General features: G+C 38.3%; 2 protein-coding genes across 3 annotated transcripts in view; one reads left to right on the top strand and one right to left on the bottom strand.

Moving 5' to 3' along the window:
• Positions 1 to 844, bottom strand: part of sema4ab (sema domain, immunoglobulin domain (Ig), transmembrane domain (TM) and short cytoplasmic domain, (semaphorin) 4Ab) — a 37,779-nt gene extending 36,935 nt beyond the window's left edge. For both annotated transcript variants that reach the window (XM_081376344.1, XM_081376345.1), the window contains exon 1: positions 534 to 844. The gene's annotated coding sequence lies outside the window, so the exon portion shown is untranslated. The remainder of the gene's footprint in view (positions 1 to 533) is intronic.
• Positions 845 to 6,230: 5,386 nt separating this feature from the next.
• LOC308697295 (uncharacterized protein) lies at positions 6,231 to 14,091 on the top strand. The gene is made up of 10 exons (XM_081376478.1): positions 6,231 to 6,352; positions 10,132 to 10,292; positions 10,408 to 10,725; positions 10,813 to 11,118; positions 11,466 to 11,564; positions 12,104 to 12,131; positions 12,233 to 12,270; positions 12,435 to 12,475; positions 13,146 to 13,204; positions 13,306 to 14,091. Exons 2-9 carry the CDS (start codon positions 10,235 to 10,237, stop codon positions 13,200 to 13,202), a joined length of 945 nt encoding a protein of 314 aa, XP_081232604.1. The 5' UTR covers positions 6,231 to 6,352; positions 10,132 to 10,234; the 3' UTR covers positions 13,203 to 13,204; positions 13,306 to 14,091.
• Positions 14,092 to 15,925: the final 1,834 nt, after the last annotated feature.

Below are 15,925 nucleotides of genomic sequence, written 5' to 3'. Positions count from 1 at the left end.
TAAAGGGTTCTAAAGTAGAAACGTAAACTAAACTTTTAAGTGATGCCTTCTAAAAACAAGCATGATGTGCTGTTGATGTGCTATTTGATGTGCCTTTAAACTAGACTTTGCAATCATATAAATGTTCAACGTTACAACAGATCAACCAAATTACACAGGCAAGACTGAAAAACACGTCCTGCTGACCACCATACAGACATGCAGGGTGAAAAGCACGTGTTTCTTTCTCGGTCTCTCTCGCTCTCTCTCTTTTTTTTTGGTGCAAAGTTTCTACACTGTTACTAAACTAAACAAACCTCATTCAACCCATCGCAACAGTCAATGTTCGTTTCACGCAAAAGTTTTCACCATAGGCTACAACTCAAATCTGTATTTGCATTTATTTGGATGCAGGCTCAGCAGAAACATACTATCAATTATCGCCCACAGTTTTGGGATTTGCCCGTGTCCTTTCCATACTATCGTCAAATACACTGAACGACGCATTTACTTCACTTCATAAGGCTCTGCAACAATTCAACGGTTGTACTCACATCAAAATGTGCTTCTCTGTGATCTGTTATGCTGCGCTCCAGTGTTGATATGATAGTCCTCAGTCCGTGTATATTACCGTTTCTGAATTAAGAACAACCCCCAAACTAACGTTACTACTCGAAGTAATCGAAAATCTGAAGCATAGTCCGTTTACTGACAGAATTCTCTATCTTTGTTCAAAAGTAGCTCGCTCGTCTCTCCCTATCTATTGTGCGCACACGCTGTACTGTTGTGTTGATAAGTAAACGCCGTTTTGCCCAAGGGGAAGACAGGTCAACGACATTACACCGCTACACTAAACAACAGCGCCATCTGGCCGTAAGACACGGAACAACATAAAACATTAAACAATCAAGGTTACAAAAAGGGGTTTGCGCATGAATGTCATAGAAGAAACATTTTGATGCTTTCTTATTGTGAGCAACGTTTTAAAAATGAAAGAATTATTTTCCACTCACTCCTAAAAATAAAGATTGGAGAGGAAATGGAACAACTGCAAATGGATTTTTGCAATAATTCCAAAGAAGAACCATTTTGGGTTCCTCAAAGAACCTTTCAGTGAACTGTTGTTAAAATAACCTTTTTTTTTCAGTGAGGAATATTTGAATCATCTAAAGAACCCTTTTCACTATAAAGAACTATTTGTGCAATGGAAAGTTTTCAAAGATGTACCAGAGATGCCAATAAACACTGTAAAAAGTGAACAGTTGGATCAACTTAATAAAATTACTTCAATTGGTAACACCTAAAGAATTAAATTACGTTTTACGTGATAATTTAAGTTGAGAAAACTTAATTTCTTTAGGTGTTACCAATTGAAGTCATTTTTTTAAGTTGATCCAACTGTTCACTTTTTACAGTGAAGACCTTTATAAGACAGCTTGCTGCAGACAGACTGGTTCCTTCATAGACTTTAAACTGCATATTTCAATGTCAGATTATTCACTTTAAAGAATTATATCAAGCTTTGTGGAAAAGTACACTTAACAAAAGTACACTGTTTTTGGCTAACAGTTTGGAGTCAGATTAATCTTAATCCCATAGTTGTATTTTGTACTCTACACACTATAAACTTACAGTTCCTTAGTAAAAATCAAATGCTATTTTATCAAAGGCAAGGGTTTTGAGGGAGGGATTTTCAGTCAGTCATGGGGGTTGAGTCACCTGTTCTTCTTTTTCAATGTAGACGCATGGCTGTCACAGTTTCACCATTTTGGAACATTCTGAACAGGAATATGTCACGTATTAGCCAAAACAGTAAGGTCTCCGTGACAAGCTAGTTTACAAAGGCTTTGTTATTAATGCTGTGGATAATTGCCTAGGCCGGGCATTGTGCAATGAGCTATGCTGTCAAACTACTAAATAGCCTAACAACAACATGCATGCATTATGAATTGGCTGTACAAAAATGTCCAATGTGATTGATGCAAAATCTGAGTCAACATGTATGGCCTAGAATAGAATTAGAATCTTACTTGGCCTATAAATGTAGCCTACACAAAACAAGTATGATCATTAAGTTGTGACAACATGTTTTACATTTTGATTTAACTTAAAAAAAGTTAAGAAATGTTCAACTTTTTTTTTTTTGTTATATACAAGATTCAACTCATTTTTTAAAGTCAGTTTAATGTAGGCCTAATTAAAGTTGTAGCTAAAGGCATATTTAGCCAATATAAAGGCTAAAAATAAAAATAAAAATCTGCACTTACCTGACTTTTTCAAGACAGCAAGTTTGCTGTTCGACATTTATTGGTCTCCGTTTCTCTTCTACTTATAAAGGGACATCCAAGGGGTTGAAACCTCAGTTTAGCGTTCGCAGTAATCTAAACTAAAATATATAGGCCCATAAAGCCGCGTGTTATCTCGGAGCAACACTAAAACTCACCAAATCCGTGATAGCGAATGTTTAACAAATCTGCCCAATACAACGCAGCAATATTCGTCCGTCAAGGGAACGGAACGGTGAGAGTTGTCCTGTCATCGCACCTGTCCCATCTGTGCATTCAGTGTGGATTTAAGCAGCCTAAATGTAGATCTCATTATTCACTTGAGAACCAAGTGATTACTTTTACTGCTCTCTGAAATTCTGTCCCGACTAGGCCTATAGCTATCCTATTCAAACAACATTCGCAGAACAATTTATTAAAGCAATATGTTCAATAATCACCAAGACTGTCGTCTCAGGCTTTCACTGATATAGGCTAATAGGTAGGTCAGGATCGAGCACGACAGGGGAGCGGGTAGTAAGATTAGTTAGCAAAGAAGATTTGAGGCTTAGCGCCGACCTCAAAACTGGCTTTTGCGCGCAAATGGTTCCTTGCGCTTATCAACGCGAACGTGGTTTGTTGTGTAGTCTATTAATGGCTGTAATAAATGTGCTCGAATAAAACCTGTTTATTTAGGCTACATTATTTCAGTGTCTGGTGATGTTCACTCTGAAGTTCTGGATAATCGAACAGAGCGCGGTTGGCAAGTGTGATAAAAGACATTCTTCCAAAATTCTTTGGAGTTGTAATTGTGACATTCATTATCAGAGGTAGGACTAGTGAGAACGTCTTTTTATTCGTGTCTTTCTTTAGCCTAAACACTTATAGTTCAGACTCAGATTCATTGTGCGCATCGTGCCGGGGAGTCGCACATGGCATGCCTTCCCATAAGAAATTTTACCATGGTATTTGTACCATGGTACAAATACCATGGTACTAGTACCCCGGTATTTTTGACAGTACCATGGTACATGTACCATGGTATATTGATGGTACCATGGTACACATATGATATGCACCATGGTACATAAACCATGGTATTTTTAATAGTACAATGGGACGTGTACCATGGTATGTACCATGGTATTTGTACCATACCTACAACTGTCAAATGTACATGAATTTAAATATTTAGCTCAGGCAAATAAAAAGACAGTAAACTAAAAAATATTTTTCTCATTTTATTTGATTTTTTTCCATAGATTTAGCATGATTGTCTTTTTATGATCTTGGCCGCATTTGACAACTTCTGGCGAATGAATCCCTCAATTTCAGCATCCGACTTTTCTGGGAAGACAGATTTAACTTCACCTAAAGAGAGAAAAGAAGGGAAGAAAAGAAAAAGGAGAACAGACACGTTACAGATAGATACATTGACATTAAGTACAAACAGGTACATATACATACATACACAGATATTACAGATACAATGACAAACTATTGAGAGTGAAAGAGTAACAGTAAGGGCAACACATACCCACGCCTGCTTTGCAAAATACCTGGTTACCTTAATTTCTTAAGTCTGTATGGCTCACTCAATGTTTTCTAATGTTGTGAAATGATACAACACTACACTACACAGTGCGGCAGGCATTTGTCACTCTTTACGGATGGTACATTACTGACTGTCAAGAAAAAAATACTTACCAACAATCTTTTTAACATCTTCACTGGGGAGTGATGGTCGTGTCTCCCCCTTGCATGATGACCCAAGCCCAGTCACACTGTGAGATGCCATGAATGCAGTGGTGTATAGGCCATGCATCAGATCGTTTGTATATTTGCCTGCTGTGACCTTGTTGCAGCGGTCCCTGATTGCCTGTGGAATATCCTAAGAACATAAATTGGTATCACATTGGGTCATATTACCAAAAGCTTGTTATGAAATAGTCGTGTTGGGGTTCAAAGGGGACAACTAAAATAATTTTGTTATCTTCCTATTTATCTCAGATTTCTATTTGCAGAAGTTCCCTGGTCCCACTTTATAGTATACTTCTGTTATTAGTGAATATAACTTACCAGACAGACAGAACGGTCATCCACAGGCAGCTGTGTTCTGGAAGACTGCATACAGCATTTAAAAAGCACAGAAGAATGTATGTTAGCCTACTCACAAGAAACCAACAAGAAGACAGACAGACAAAACAGTAGGGCTGTAATCAACAAAAGAAAATCTTGGTCGACTGAAGTCCTGAAATTTCTGACAGCGTTGCATCACGTGCACCTGCGCAATATCATATCAAATATAAATTTGCATTTGACTTTTTCCCCGTTAAATGCTCTGACAATTAAATAAATAGTATACAGTGTCGTGTGTGATTCAAAACATAGCTAACTATCAATTATTGTGCCAAGGTACTTGTATTCTTGTACTATCTCAATAGGTCGGCCATCAATGATAGTGAGGGGAAGAGGGGCTCTGTTTCCTAAAATCAATAATTAATTCGTTAGTTTTGGATTTCCTACCTGTATTTCCTACTTCTCCGGCAGCAGCTTTCTTCAGAAATAATTATTGCGGACGTGAACAGAAATTTAGTTTGGAAAAGGTACGCGTGTCGTTCTTCAATTTCTCAATTATTTAACCTATTTAATACATTCAAATATATTTACATTTCTTACAGAGTGGAATTATTGGTGAATTCATTCATGAAAGCGTTTATTCTGAAAGGCTGCGAATTAGCCAACAACAGTTTGAAATTAAGTTTAGTTAAATTACATTTCAGCTGCCATTTTGGCGTTAAAATATGAGAACGACAGAATGCAACCAGAATTAGATGAAAGACTACATTTAAACTTTGTTTAAGTTGGCTTATGCTGGGTACACACCAAAAGATTTTTTACATCTTATAAGATTTTCAAAATGTGATAGACCACAAACATGAGAACAAAAAATCCTAGATTTAAGCGTTTTGTTCCTATAGTGTGTGGTGTGCCATGATGTGACAAAGACAGCACACCACACACAAACAGATTTTCAACCAGATTCTCGACTGTGAACACAGGAAATCTCGCAAAATCTCGCGAGACTTCAGAATAAGCATGGCGGATGATATGCAGCAAGAGATTATGATGATAGTGTTTGGAATGATTTTCACAGAACATTCACAAAAAAAAAAAAAAAAAAAAACATTGTACCCACCATTATATATAGCCTTTTATACAGAAATATATTCATTCTTTATTGTCTTTATTTATTCTTTATTGGAATTATTGTCTCTTTAGAAAAAGTTATTTAATCCCTCTATAGAACCTCACTGAACCCTTGTAACACTCAGCTTCCTGCATGTGTGTGTGTGTGTGCGTGAGAGAGAATGACCGTTGCTGCGTTCCAGTCCACAATTGTCATGCACTTCACTTGCTAACTTCCCTTCGTCTCGTTCACTCGGATGTACGTCATTGCGAGTGCCCACTACTGGCGGAAACTGCAATGGGCTGAACTGGAACGTCCTAAGCCCTTGATCACTTGGAATCAGCTGTGGAGTTGATTTATTATTTACATTTTTTTTCCCTTTAAGAATTTGTTTAATGCAGCATCCAAATGTTTATAGGTGTGTTTGGGTTGTTTTAAATTAAAAAAAAATTATAATTAATATATCATAGAGTTGTTTGTGTGGTGGTGATTAGACGAGATATGCGGTGACGTCACAATCGTGTTGCATTGTGGAACATATAGGTGCCTGAAGTGTACATTTGAAGCAGACTCGCTCCCTCGGTCAAAATCGAGGGAACGAGGGTCTGTCCATATAAACTTCCCTCGTCCACTTCACGAAGTGGAACGCACTTCAAAATGGCGGCAGGGATTCCCCCGAGGGGAAGTGCTTAGGGAAGTTCGCAAGTGCGTGTCTAAAAGTGGACTGGAACGCAGCACGTGTCTTCCATCATCTCGCTTTCTGATTGGATATAGTTTACTTTCACGTGATAATCTCCAGAGCGTGCGCGCGTTTGTCCTCGGGGTCCCCCCCACACATCAGGATTTCTGATCGTAAATATTAAACATGTTGAATATTTACGATTCGCGATCGGGGCGGCTCCGACGTTCTCCCGAGCAGGTTTGGACACTCTTAACACACCTCACACCAAGGGAAAATCTGATAAGACAATCTGTTGAACCATCAAGATAATCGGGACATAGCTAGGATTGTCGGAAGGGGGGAAATCGGCCCAAAATCAGCCCGATTATCTTTTGGTGTGTAGGCCTACCCAGCATAAGGTTTGCAGAGTTCATGTTGCACTCTTAAAGAGAGAGTAAAACAAATGATATAAACTATTTTGATCTGAATCAAAATAATGCCTGCACTATCCGATGTGTGTGAAGCAGTGTCAAGAAACAGGCTGAAAAAAAAAATCAACAATAACCCCTAAACATATTTCACTTTTTCTTTCTTTCTTTCTTTCTTTCTTTCTTTCTTTCTTTCTTTCTTTCTTTCTTTCTTTCTTTCTTTCTTTCTTTCTTTCTTTCTTTCTTTCTTTCTTTCTTTCTTTCTTAACAACAAAAACAGTTGTTAAAACAAGCTGTTAACAATGTTAACACTTATTAATCAAAAAAAGATATCTGAGATTTTATGTTTGAGATTTTGTGAGTATGCTATACTTTTGTGAGGGGTTGAAAAACCACACTGCATGCCAACAAGACAATGCGTGGGCCTTCTGCTGTAGCCTTTCTGCTGTCATCTGAACACGTGTGGTTAGACCAAAGTAAAGAGGTGCTGTACACAGCAGGATGTTACACGAGGGTCTCATGAAACTGAACCTGCTTACTTTCACATATGGCTGTCCATTCACAATGACCCAATGGCATTACAACAACACTGATATAAAATATTTAACCCAAATAAAATGGAGCAAAAATAATCACTTTAAACTTGAACGTTTCGAATTGTTTAATTTTTTTGCTTCATCGGATGGGGGTGAAACTTGGTGACTTTTGTTTTATTAGCCAACCTATATGAACACACACAAAAACCAAGGAGATGATTCTGATATGTTAAAGGGTCGTAAAAAAAAGAGTCACACTTAGCTTCCTCCCGCCCGAAAACGGGCGACATAGGAAATGAATGAAAAAAAGTGTACAGCAATGAAGGGGTGACACTCTAGAGCATCAAGAGTGCAAATAAGACACCCTCCTCCCCCACACACACACCTACACACACAAACACACACACAGAGAGAGAAATGAACTGGTAAGACTGAAACAGCAAATTTTGCCCCAAACTATATAAAAATGATATAATCATAATAACTCCAAAACTATAGCAAGGAGAGTCAAAAGGTAGGTATCGTTTGAAAGAACTCTTTTTAAATTTTTTGAAAATATAAATTACATTACATTTGGACATTGTCCTGCCAAGAAACAGCGGATAAAAGACAATATATATATAATTTTTATTATGATTTTGCATATCTTTCTTATTTGTCATGGAATAACTCAGGAAGGAAATAAGGTAGGAGGAAAATTATTTTTTAGTGAAGTCCCCCTACATGTTAGCTGCATCTGGATAAAAAAATAATAATTTTTGGATAAAGGAATCAAAAGTTACAGCATTTGGAAAAGAGATAGCCTTTTTGTACAGTCTTTGACACCCCCTCATGGGCAATTTTTTCTTCATGAAGAATATCTTGTCATAAAAGCAATAGATTATGTTAATTTTGGGCTCATTTTAATTGTAATAATATGCTGTAAAAAATGAAGTGCCATTTTCAATTATCTGAGAATGTTTCATGAGCTGTATGATGTTTTTGACACATTGCAGTACATTATTTTATAGATTATGAAAAAAAAAAGAAATTCTATTTATCAGCAAATAACTCAGCAATACTTAAGAGTTTTTCAAAGTGGATACATTCACTGTAAAGTTCAGACTCTAAGCTTTCAAATGACATCAACTTTGTGTTAATCAAGGCAAGATTTTTTTAAAATATGGTAAAGAATATTTTCGCAGCTAGGTGGCGCCTGCTGGCGGTACACTCGGTTTTAGAGGGATTACTCAGCACTCGTTAGGAGTTAATAAATGTAATTATATGCATTAAAAAGCTGAGATCCTAAGCTTTAAAATGAGATATAATTTGTGTTGTTCCATTCAGTGGTTGCTTAGTAATATTTTTTTTTCTTTCCGAATGGGAATAAATCAAATAAATAAATAAAAAAAGCTATAGGCCGCCTATAGGCGGTTATAGGACATGACACAAATTAATACATTTTGAAGCCACTAGAGGGCGCTCTTCTCAATTGAATTTTTTTTTTTTTTTAGGCCTGCACTCGCATTTATTGAAAAATAAAAAAAAAATAAAAAATAATATATTAATTCTAATGGAAAAAAAATAGCTCATAAAAATTATATAATTAATGCAAAATATCATAAAAAATTCCAAAAATTCTAAATAATAATCAGAAAACATTATAGAACAAAAATATATTTGATTGGTTATCCTGGGAAAAAGTAAAGTAAGATTTTAAGGCTTCGCCCGTTTTCAGGCGGGAGGAAGCTAAGTGTGACTATAATACGAAGAAGCCCAGAGGGTTAATACATGTACTCCCCATCCCTATAAATTCTGATGTTATGAACATGCATTTTTGACTATAAGTAGACACAGAATTAATACATGCTGTGATATATGGATCCATTTTTTTATATGTATATTTACTCATTTATAGACTTAAATTACTTAACAAGCTGGTTTGTAAAAATCTGTATATTTTAATGATTTGCTTATCATTGAAAAAATCAACATTCAGAAAGTTTCTCCCTGACAAATGTTTTTTTTTTCATATCACAAAACTCTTAATACTCAGGAGGACACAAGCAATAATAATAAAATGATTTGTTTTATAATTTAATGATTTTTTTTTCTATGTAAAGAAATATATTTGATATTTATAGAATGGAATTTTAACATGACGTTGCACATATGACATAGGTATTTGAAGTGCAGTGTGGGGAAATGTTTTAGACTCAGTTTGCGAGAGAAGGCGTGGGCGTTCAGCATTGGTCGTTGTTCTCTCGCCATACTGCTCTTTTCATCTCAAACCCGTGAGGTTAGATCAAAACAAGTAACAGCATCCAGAATAACAGCAGACTGTCAGACACAGTAGAGTCAACCAACAAAAAGAACACCTGCTCATTCTGTTGACCTTTCAGGATAAAAATCTGTAGATTTGAGCAATACAGACTAAGCCACACCAAGATGCAAGAAATCCATGAGCTCTTGTCTATGTGTCTATGTTAGCAATACCACATCAGCGCAACTTCCTTTTAGGCCTCATGTATTGGCATCTAAAACATCAGGAATGAATAGTGGCAGGCCTCTGTGGACTGACACATTGACTAAGTTTATTTCCAAGTTATTAACCAAGAACTGCATTAAGCAGTCATTCTAGGACAGTACTTCTCAAACCTGTCCTGAGGACCCCCCACCACTACACATTTTGTATGTCTATCTCATCTAACACAGCTAATTCAACTCATCAGCTTTACTTGGGTGTGTCTGATAAGGGAGACTTCCCAAATGTGCAAAGGTGGGGACCCCAACAGGTTTGAGAAGCTCTGTTCCAGGAGGCCTAAGAAAAGTGATATGGTCCCATGGCCCTATTTCCTGAAACACCAAAGTAAATGCAAGAAGTAAAATGCTATTTTATCTTGGCAACATGTTTTCTAACTAGTTGACTGATTATTTAGCACCTTTGAGGGATGCAGACCACTGGGAAAACTGTAATGCACAATGTAAACATGTCTTTCCATCTACAGTCTCGGTGTATCTCGGTGTATAGGCTAAGCAATAAAGGTCCACCCACTGAGGACTTCTTTCTTTCTTCTTTTGTTTCTCCTTGCAGGCCATTTTCCGTCAAACTGGGTGGCGTTTGATTGTAAGATTGCCGTATTTAGGCTAAAAGTGGTATACATCTAACATTCTTTCAGATCTTTGGAACTGCAGACATGAGCACCTCGACACATTGTTGGATACTGTCATGTTTCTGCATGTTCGCTTCACACAGTAAGTTATTTGACATTTTTGCCTGAAATTTCAGTTGAGAACATTCTGTTTTAAGTATCTCACCTCATTCATTTTAAATAGTAAAAAAGTGATTTTTGTATTCTCTCGTTTTCAGCTACTTACTCATTCCTCCTGGCTCAGTCACCGGACCTCACACACGTCTCAGTTGGTGACACTGTACAATTAAGATGTACATTTGAGCGTAGTGTTTCTTACTGCTATAGTGCTGTAACATGGCAAAAGCTGAACCTACGGACTGGTAAACTCACACCGGCGAGGTCTGGCTCTCAGTCCGATTTACTTCAACATGATGAAAAAACTTGCGTTTTTACTTTAACAGATGTAACAAAGAATGATTCAGGTTTGTACTACTGTATTAGCCAGTTTAACTCAATGGCTATTATCGGCAGTGGAAGCAGAGTGATCGTAACAGGTAAATCTGGGGTTAAATTCATCAGCTTTTCTATGGGTCACGGTCACTATAACAGATAACATTTTAACGTGATGATATGTGTTGTAGATCGCTCTGTTGTGGAACCAGAACTATCCATCTTCTACTCACCACCAGAAACTGGCTCATCATCGGTACCGCTGCAGTGTCTGGTGACCAGAGTTGTCCCGTCTCAAGTGCAGGTGTTCTGGAGGATTGGAGAGGAAATGCATGTTGGATGGACCGAATCCGCCTGGACAGACTCCACTGATTCAGCCACAGAATTCACGCGTGCTCATCTCTCTATTTCTGCAGATGAGTGGGCAGAAACCGATGAAATCCAATGCATTGCTGAATATAATGGCAAGAACATGTCCACAACTCTGAAGCGATACGGTGCGTATAGCCCAAATGATGAAAGTCTCAGAGAAACATATCAGGAAAAATAACAGGTCTACACTTATTATTGTCCAGCCATTTTTTTTATGTTTAAAAATGTCAACTGACTAAATTGATTTTATTCAAGTTCATTTTTTAAATGTAATTACTGTAGAAGAAAGTTGTATTGGAACTCCGAAAATCCATGAAATCGAGTAAAAGTGAAAAACTGAATGTAAACAAATGATGATAACTGTTTACTGTAGATACAGAACACTGCACACTGCATTTTGCTTCTAGTTATTAATTAACCTTTAGGCATATCTATATCTAGTTTAATTACTCTGCTCATTGCTATTTTTTAGGAACCCAACCAATCTACTCCTGGCTTCTGTACACCGGCTGCGTGGCAGCGCTGCTTACCATACTTCTAACAGTCATTATGTCTGTAGGATTGTACCGAGGTGAGAATTTGGTGCTTCTGATTTAGAGGATGTTTAAATACATATGTCCTAAATAGTTGGGACTTGCACTGATTAAGTTGTGAATTTGCAAAATTAACAAATGCCTAAAAATGAGTTTTGTTTTGCTGGCTGGGCCTTTTTCAGGTTTGTTTGATTGGACTTTAATGAGTAAAGTTGTCTGACTAACAATCCAACATAACCTTGTATGTTCACAATGCTGATTCATTTATGTTGATGAATACAGTATGACAGTCTTATTGAAATAAGCCTGTGTAAGTCTTCAGAATTTCCATATTAGTAGCCTTTTACTTATAAGAAATCATTCAGAATATTCATGTAGTTAAATATTTTGGAGGAAATATGTGTAAATGTGCATAAACAAATGCCGAACCAAAATTATTAGGATATATATTTTAAAACGATAATTTTGCATGCATTAAAAGGCACAGGCTTTGGTAAAATTGTTCAGCCGATATATGAGACATTGTGGCATGTTTTTTTATAATATATTCATATTTTTTTTTCCATTAAATTCTCAGATATGTCGGCGAACAAAAAAAACAGAGGGTCAGTATTTTAACTTCTACCCTATAAACTTCAAAAAGTTTATTTTATAAATGTAATTGAAGCAACTGAACCAAACAGTTTTTTTTTTAATTGTATTTTAGGCTCACAAGAAAAGATGCCCACCGCAAACTTTCATATGGTAATGTTTCCTTTCCAACCTACAACTATGATGTGGTATGCTGTACTCTAATATATAATATATGCAATAATAACTGTAAAGTAATAAGAGTCAAGACAAAAAAACCTGCAAACACAAAATGTTTATTTTTGTTTATCACAAAAAATGTATTAACCCTTTAACAGGCAAACAGAACACACTGAGAGAAGAGAGTTCATCTGTTATGGTAAGAGACACAGAAATCTGTGAAGACTAAATTAAACTTTTTACTGCATGTGTGTCTTCTGAAAACGACTATTTTTGCTGGTTCATGTTGCATAAATGCACTTTTTTTAAATCAATAGACACAATTCTATATGTATTCTACAATATGAACAAGGCTTGTGATAATAAATGAATATGAAATTTAAAAAAAAAATATTTGGTGGTTTTTGAAATTTGATCAAAATAGTTTTGCCAAACTCCTTTGAGTTTGCGTATTTGTTTTATTGGTAAGTTTTATTGGAGCTTGGCAGATGTGGTCATGAATGTCGTGGAATGGAAAATAGCTGTGTGCAGCAGATTCTTTAAAAATGTTTTTTTTATTTTTTTTTTTTTATGTATTACATGATTAGACTGATCAATTGTGGCATTGAGCAGTTAAACATGTATGTTTAATGACCAAACTTTAATCAATAAGAAAGAAAGGTTGTGATGGAACTTTATTAAGTCTTTTTAGTGTCTTCAGTTTCTACTCCTTTTTGTACATAGGATTTATTTTGTGTTTTTTTGACCAGTAAACCACGTAACCTTGAACAGCTAAATATTTTACTTGTATGCTTTTGCAAACTTTTTACCAAACAAAATTTGTACTAACTTTAAATAACTAAATTTTATGATCTTAACATTTTGTCCAGTGTTTCTCTGGGGATCTCATCAGTCACGGACAGGACACGAGTCCATCAAAAGAATAAAGGTAAAGCAAATTTTATTTGAATTATGTGCAACAGCAAATAGTAACCCTTGGATCATTCTCACGTGGCCTTGGATTTTCTTTCTTTCTTTTTTGTTGTTTAGGGTGCTATAGTGGAGAAGGACATGTTGGAGTATGTAAAAAATGACTGACATAAAAGTTAGAAAATAAAACATATTTCTTAATACAATCAGATGACCTGTTCTTGTTAAATAATCATGAATATTTATTAGTTAGGAAATGTAGATTTCCCTGTATGTATTTCTGTTATTTAAAAAAAAAAATCCCTAATAAAAATCTGTCCTCTTGAAATTGGGTTAAATCATGCCTCTTTGTAGACCATCACACTATCTAGACCACTTTCCAGAGTAGTTCATATGATGTAAAATGTTATGCGAGTTCTATTTGTCCTAAAGGAAAATAGGCTCAAAATACAACCTTAATGGCATCCTGCTATTAAAAATAAGGACATGAAAATTAGTGGCACCAATTCTATATTCTTTTGTAATTCTATAGCTTTTTTTGTAAAGTAAAACATGAGCCCGTGAGATTGTGTTCATGTATGCATATTTTCCTGTGATGGTTTGAAAAACCACACTGCATGTAAAAAGACAATTGTATGGCCTCTTGTTGTAGCCTTCATACTCTCAGTCAAGTGCTTGTGGTTAGACATAAGCTGCATAACAGGATGTTAGATGAGATGAACTGCACACCTGCTTTTACTGTCCATTTTTGCAGCAACTCCACTGACATAACTTATGCCTTGATTTGAAACTGTTTATGTTGGACCTTACACCTTTGTATTTATACATAATGTTCTCATTTGTCATCTGACCTAAATTACCATATTAACTTGGTCTGAGGATAAATAAAATTAGACTGCAAATCTGTATTAAATCACTGTGAATATATTTTGGAATATAATACTTAATGATAACAGATTAGAGAGCAAAGTTGTGAATATTACATCAGCAACATTTGTTTTCCTCTTTTGCATTATGCAGTTCTCTTACGAGAGGTCTCTCGTATTGCGTAAGGTTAGCTTACGCATCGGGAAAGTCTTCTTTCTTCGAGATCTGAAGCCAAAAAAATATCCTTAATTTTGTATACATTGTCAACGCAGTGCAGCAGCCGACAGACCTAGGCAGGCTGTATAAGCGGGCTCATTGGCTGCTCGGCGGCAACTGCTTAAGCCTATCGGTGAGCGCTCTGAACGCGGCAACCAATGAGGGCGCTTCGCGCCCTCCACACCCTTCTAACCGTCAGAATGGGTGTGGCCAGCGTGTATATATTCAGCGCTCATAGACTAAAATTCCGATTTTCTTGTCTTCAGCGACGCTCTTCGCATCGCTGGATCTTGAGAGCCGGCACCGTTGAAACCAGCGACCAGCAAGCTTAGGACAGCGCCTGAGGAAGCCGGCCGTCTTCGCCGCCTTCAGCCATCCGTGCCTGCTACGCTATCCGGCGACATATCCTTTACATTATTACTGTTTCTGTGTGTACTCTAAAAGAGCACGAGGCGTTTTTGTAAAAACGCCTCGTTTTTGCGGCTCGTGCCGCGCCCCGCTCAGCAACGGAGACCGCCTCTCTGCGCTCTCCGCCTGGGCCGCGGGCACGCCGCCACCGCACTCTCTGAGTGCGAAGAGCTTTCAATGTCGACCCTGCGGGCTCGACTTGAAGCTTTCGACCAAGCTGTCGCTCCGCCTGTCCCTGCCGGGCCGCGCAATAAGAAGCGCCGCTCGCAGCGACCACCGGAGACTGTTGTGACTGAGGAGCTCGCCGGAACCTCTCCCTCGAGCTCTCTCTCGCCCTCTCCCTCCCGGCCGCTCAACCGCCGGCTCTGCCCGCGCCGCCGCCGCGTCAGGAGATGAGGCAAATGTGATAGATACCCGTACTCTCCCTCTGTTCGAGTTGTGCAATACGGCGCTCACAAGGGATGGCAGAAGCGGACGGTCTCGGAGCGAGTTTCCTCTCCCTCTGTTCGAGCCGCGCAAACTGACCCGCTCACGTGGGATGGCAGAAGCGGACGGTCTCGGAGCGAGTTTCCTCTCCCTCTGTTCGAGCCGTGCAATACGCCGCTCACGAGGGATGGCAGGAGCGGACGGTCTCGGAGCGAGTTTCCTCTCCCTCTGTTCGAGCCGCGCAAACTGCGCCGCTCACAAGGGATGGCAGGAGCGGACGGTCTGAGCTCTCTTTACGTTACAAGAAAGCTACTCCGTCCTCGCGCGTCACCGGTTAAAGGGGAACAGAGTGTTTTCGTCCCGCCGTGGCCTGGACTATAACCTCCATTCTCACACATTTCTCAGTCCCCTCTTAAGTTCAGGCGACTGGAATTGTTACTATTGCAGTATACGAGCCTGTTATAAATACACGCTCGCCTGCAAACAAACGCCGTCACAAGACATGATACTAATGTATTCTCCCCTGTGGCTCAGTGGCGGAATCCTAGACTGTCAAGCTAGAGACCGGGGTTCGGTCCCCGCTCTCGCGGCAGTTAAAGTTTATGCTGTTCGCTTCTCCGAGCTCGCGGCCAGTTTTTCTTACATACAGAAAACAAGCCCGCTCTCTCCCTCGTTGGGCCGCGCAGATTGCGCCGTTCAAGGGATGACAAAGCGGACGGTCACGAGCAGCGTTCAGCGTGCGCGCCTCACTCACCGGCGAAAAGAGAAGAGAGTGTGTTAGTCTCGCTACGGCTGGACAACCGCCAATTCTCACACATTTCTC

The sequence above is a fragment of the Scardinius erythrophthalmus genome, assembly GCF_964197995.2.
Source record: "Scardinius erythrophthalmus genome assembly, chromosome: 10".
Taxonomy (NCBI): domain Eukaryota; kingdom Metazoa; phylum Chordata; class Actinopteri; order Cypriniformes; family Leuciscidae; genus Scardinius; species Scardinius erythrophthalmus.
Note: the sequence above shows the minus strand (reverse complement) of the source record. Positions and strands in the feature narration are given on the sequence as shown.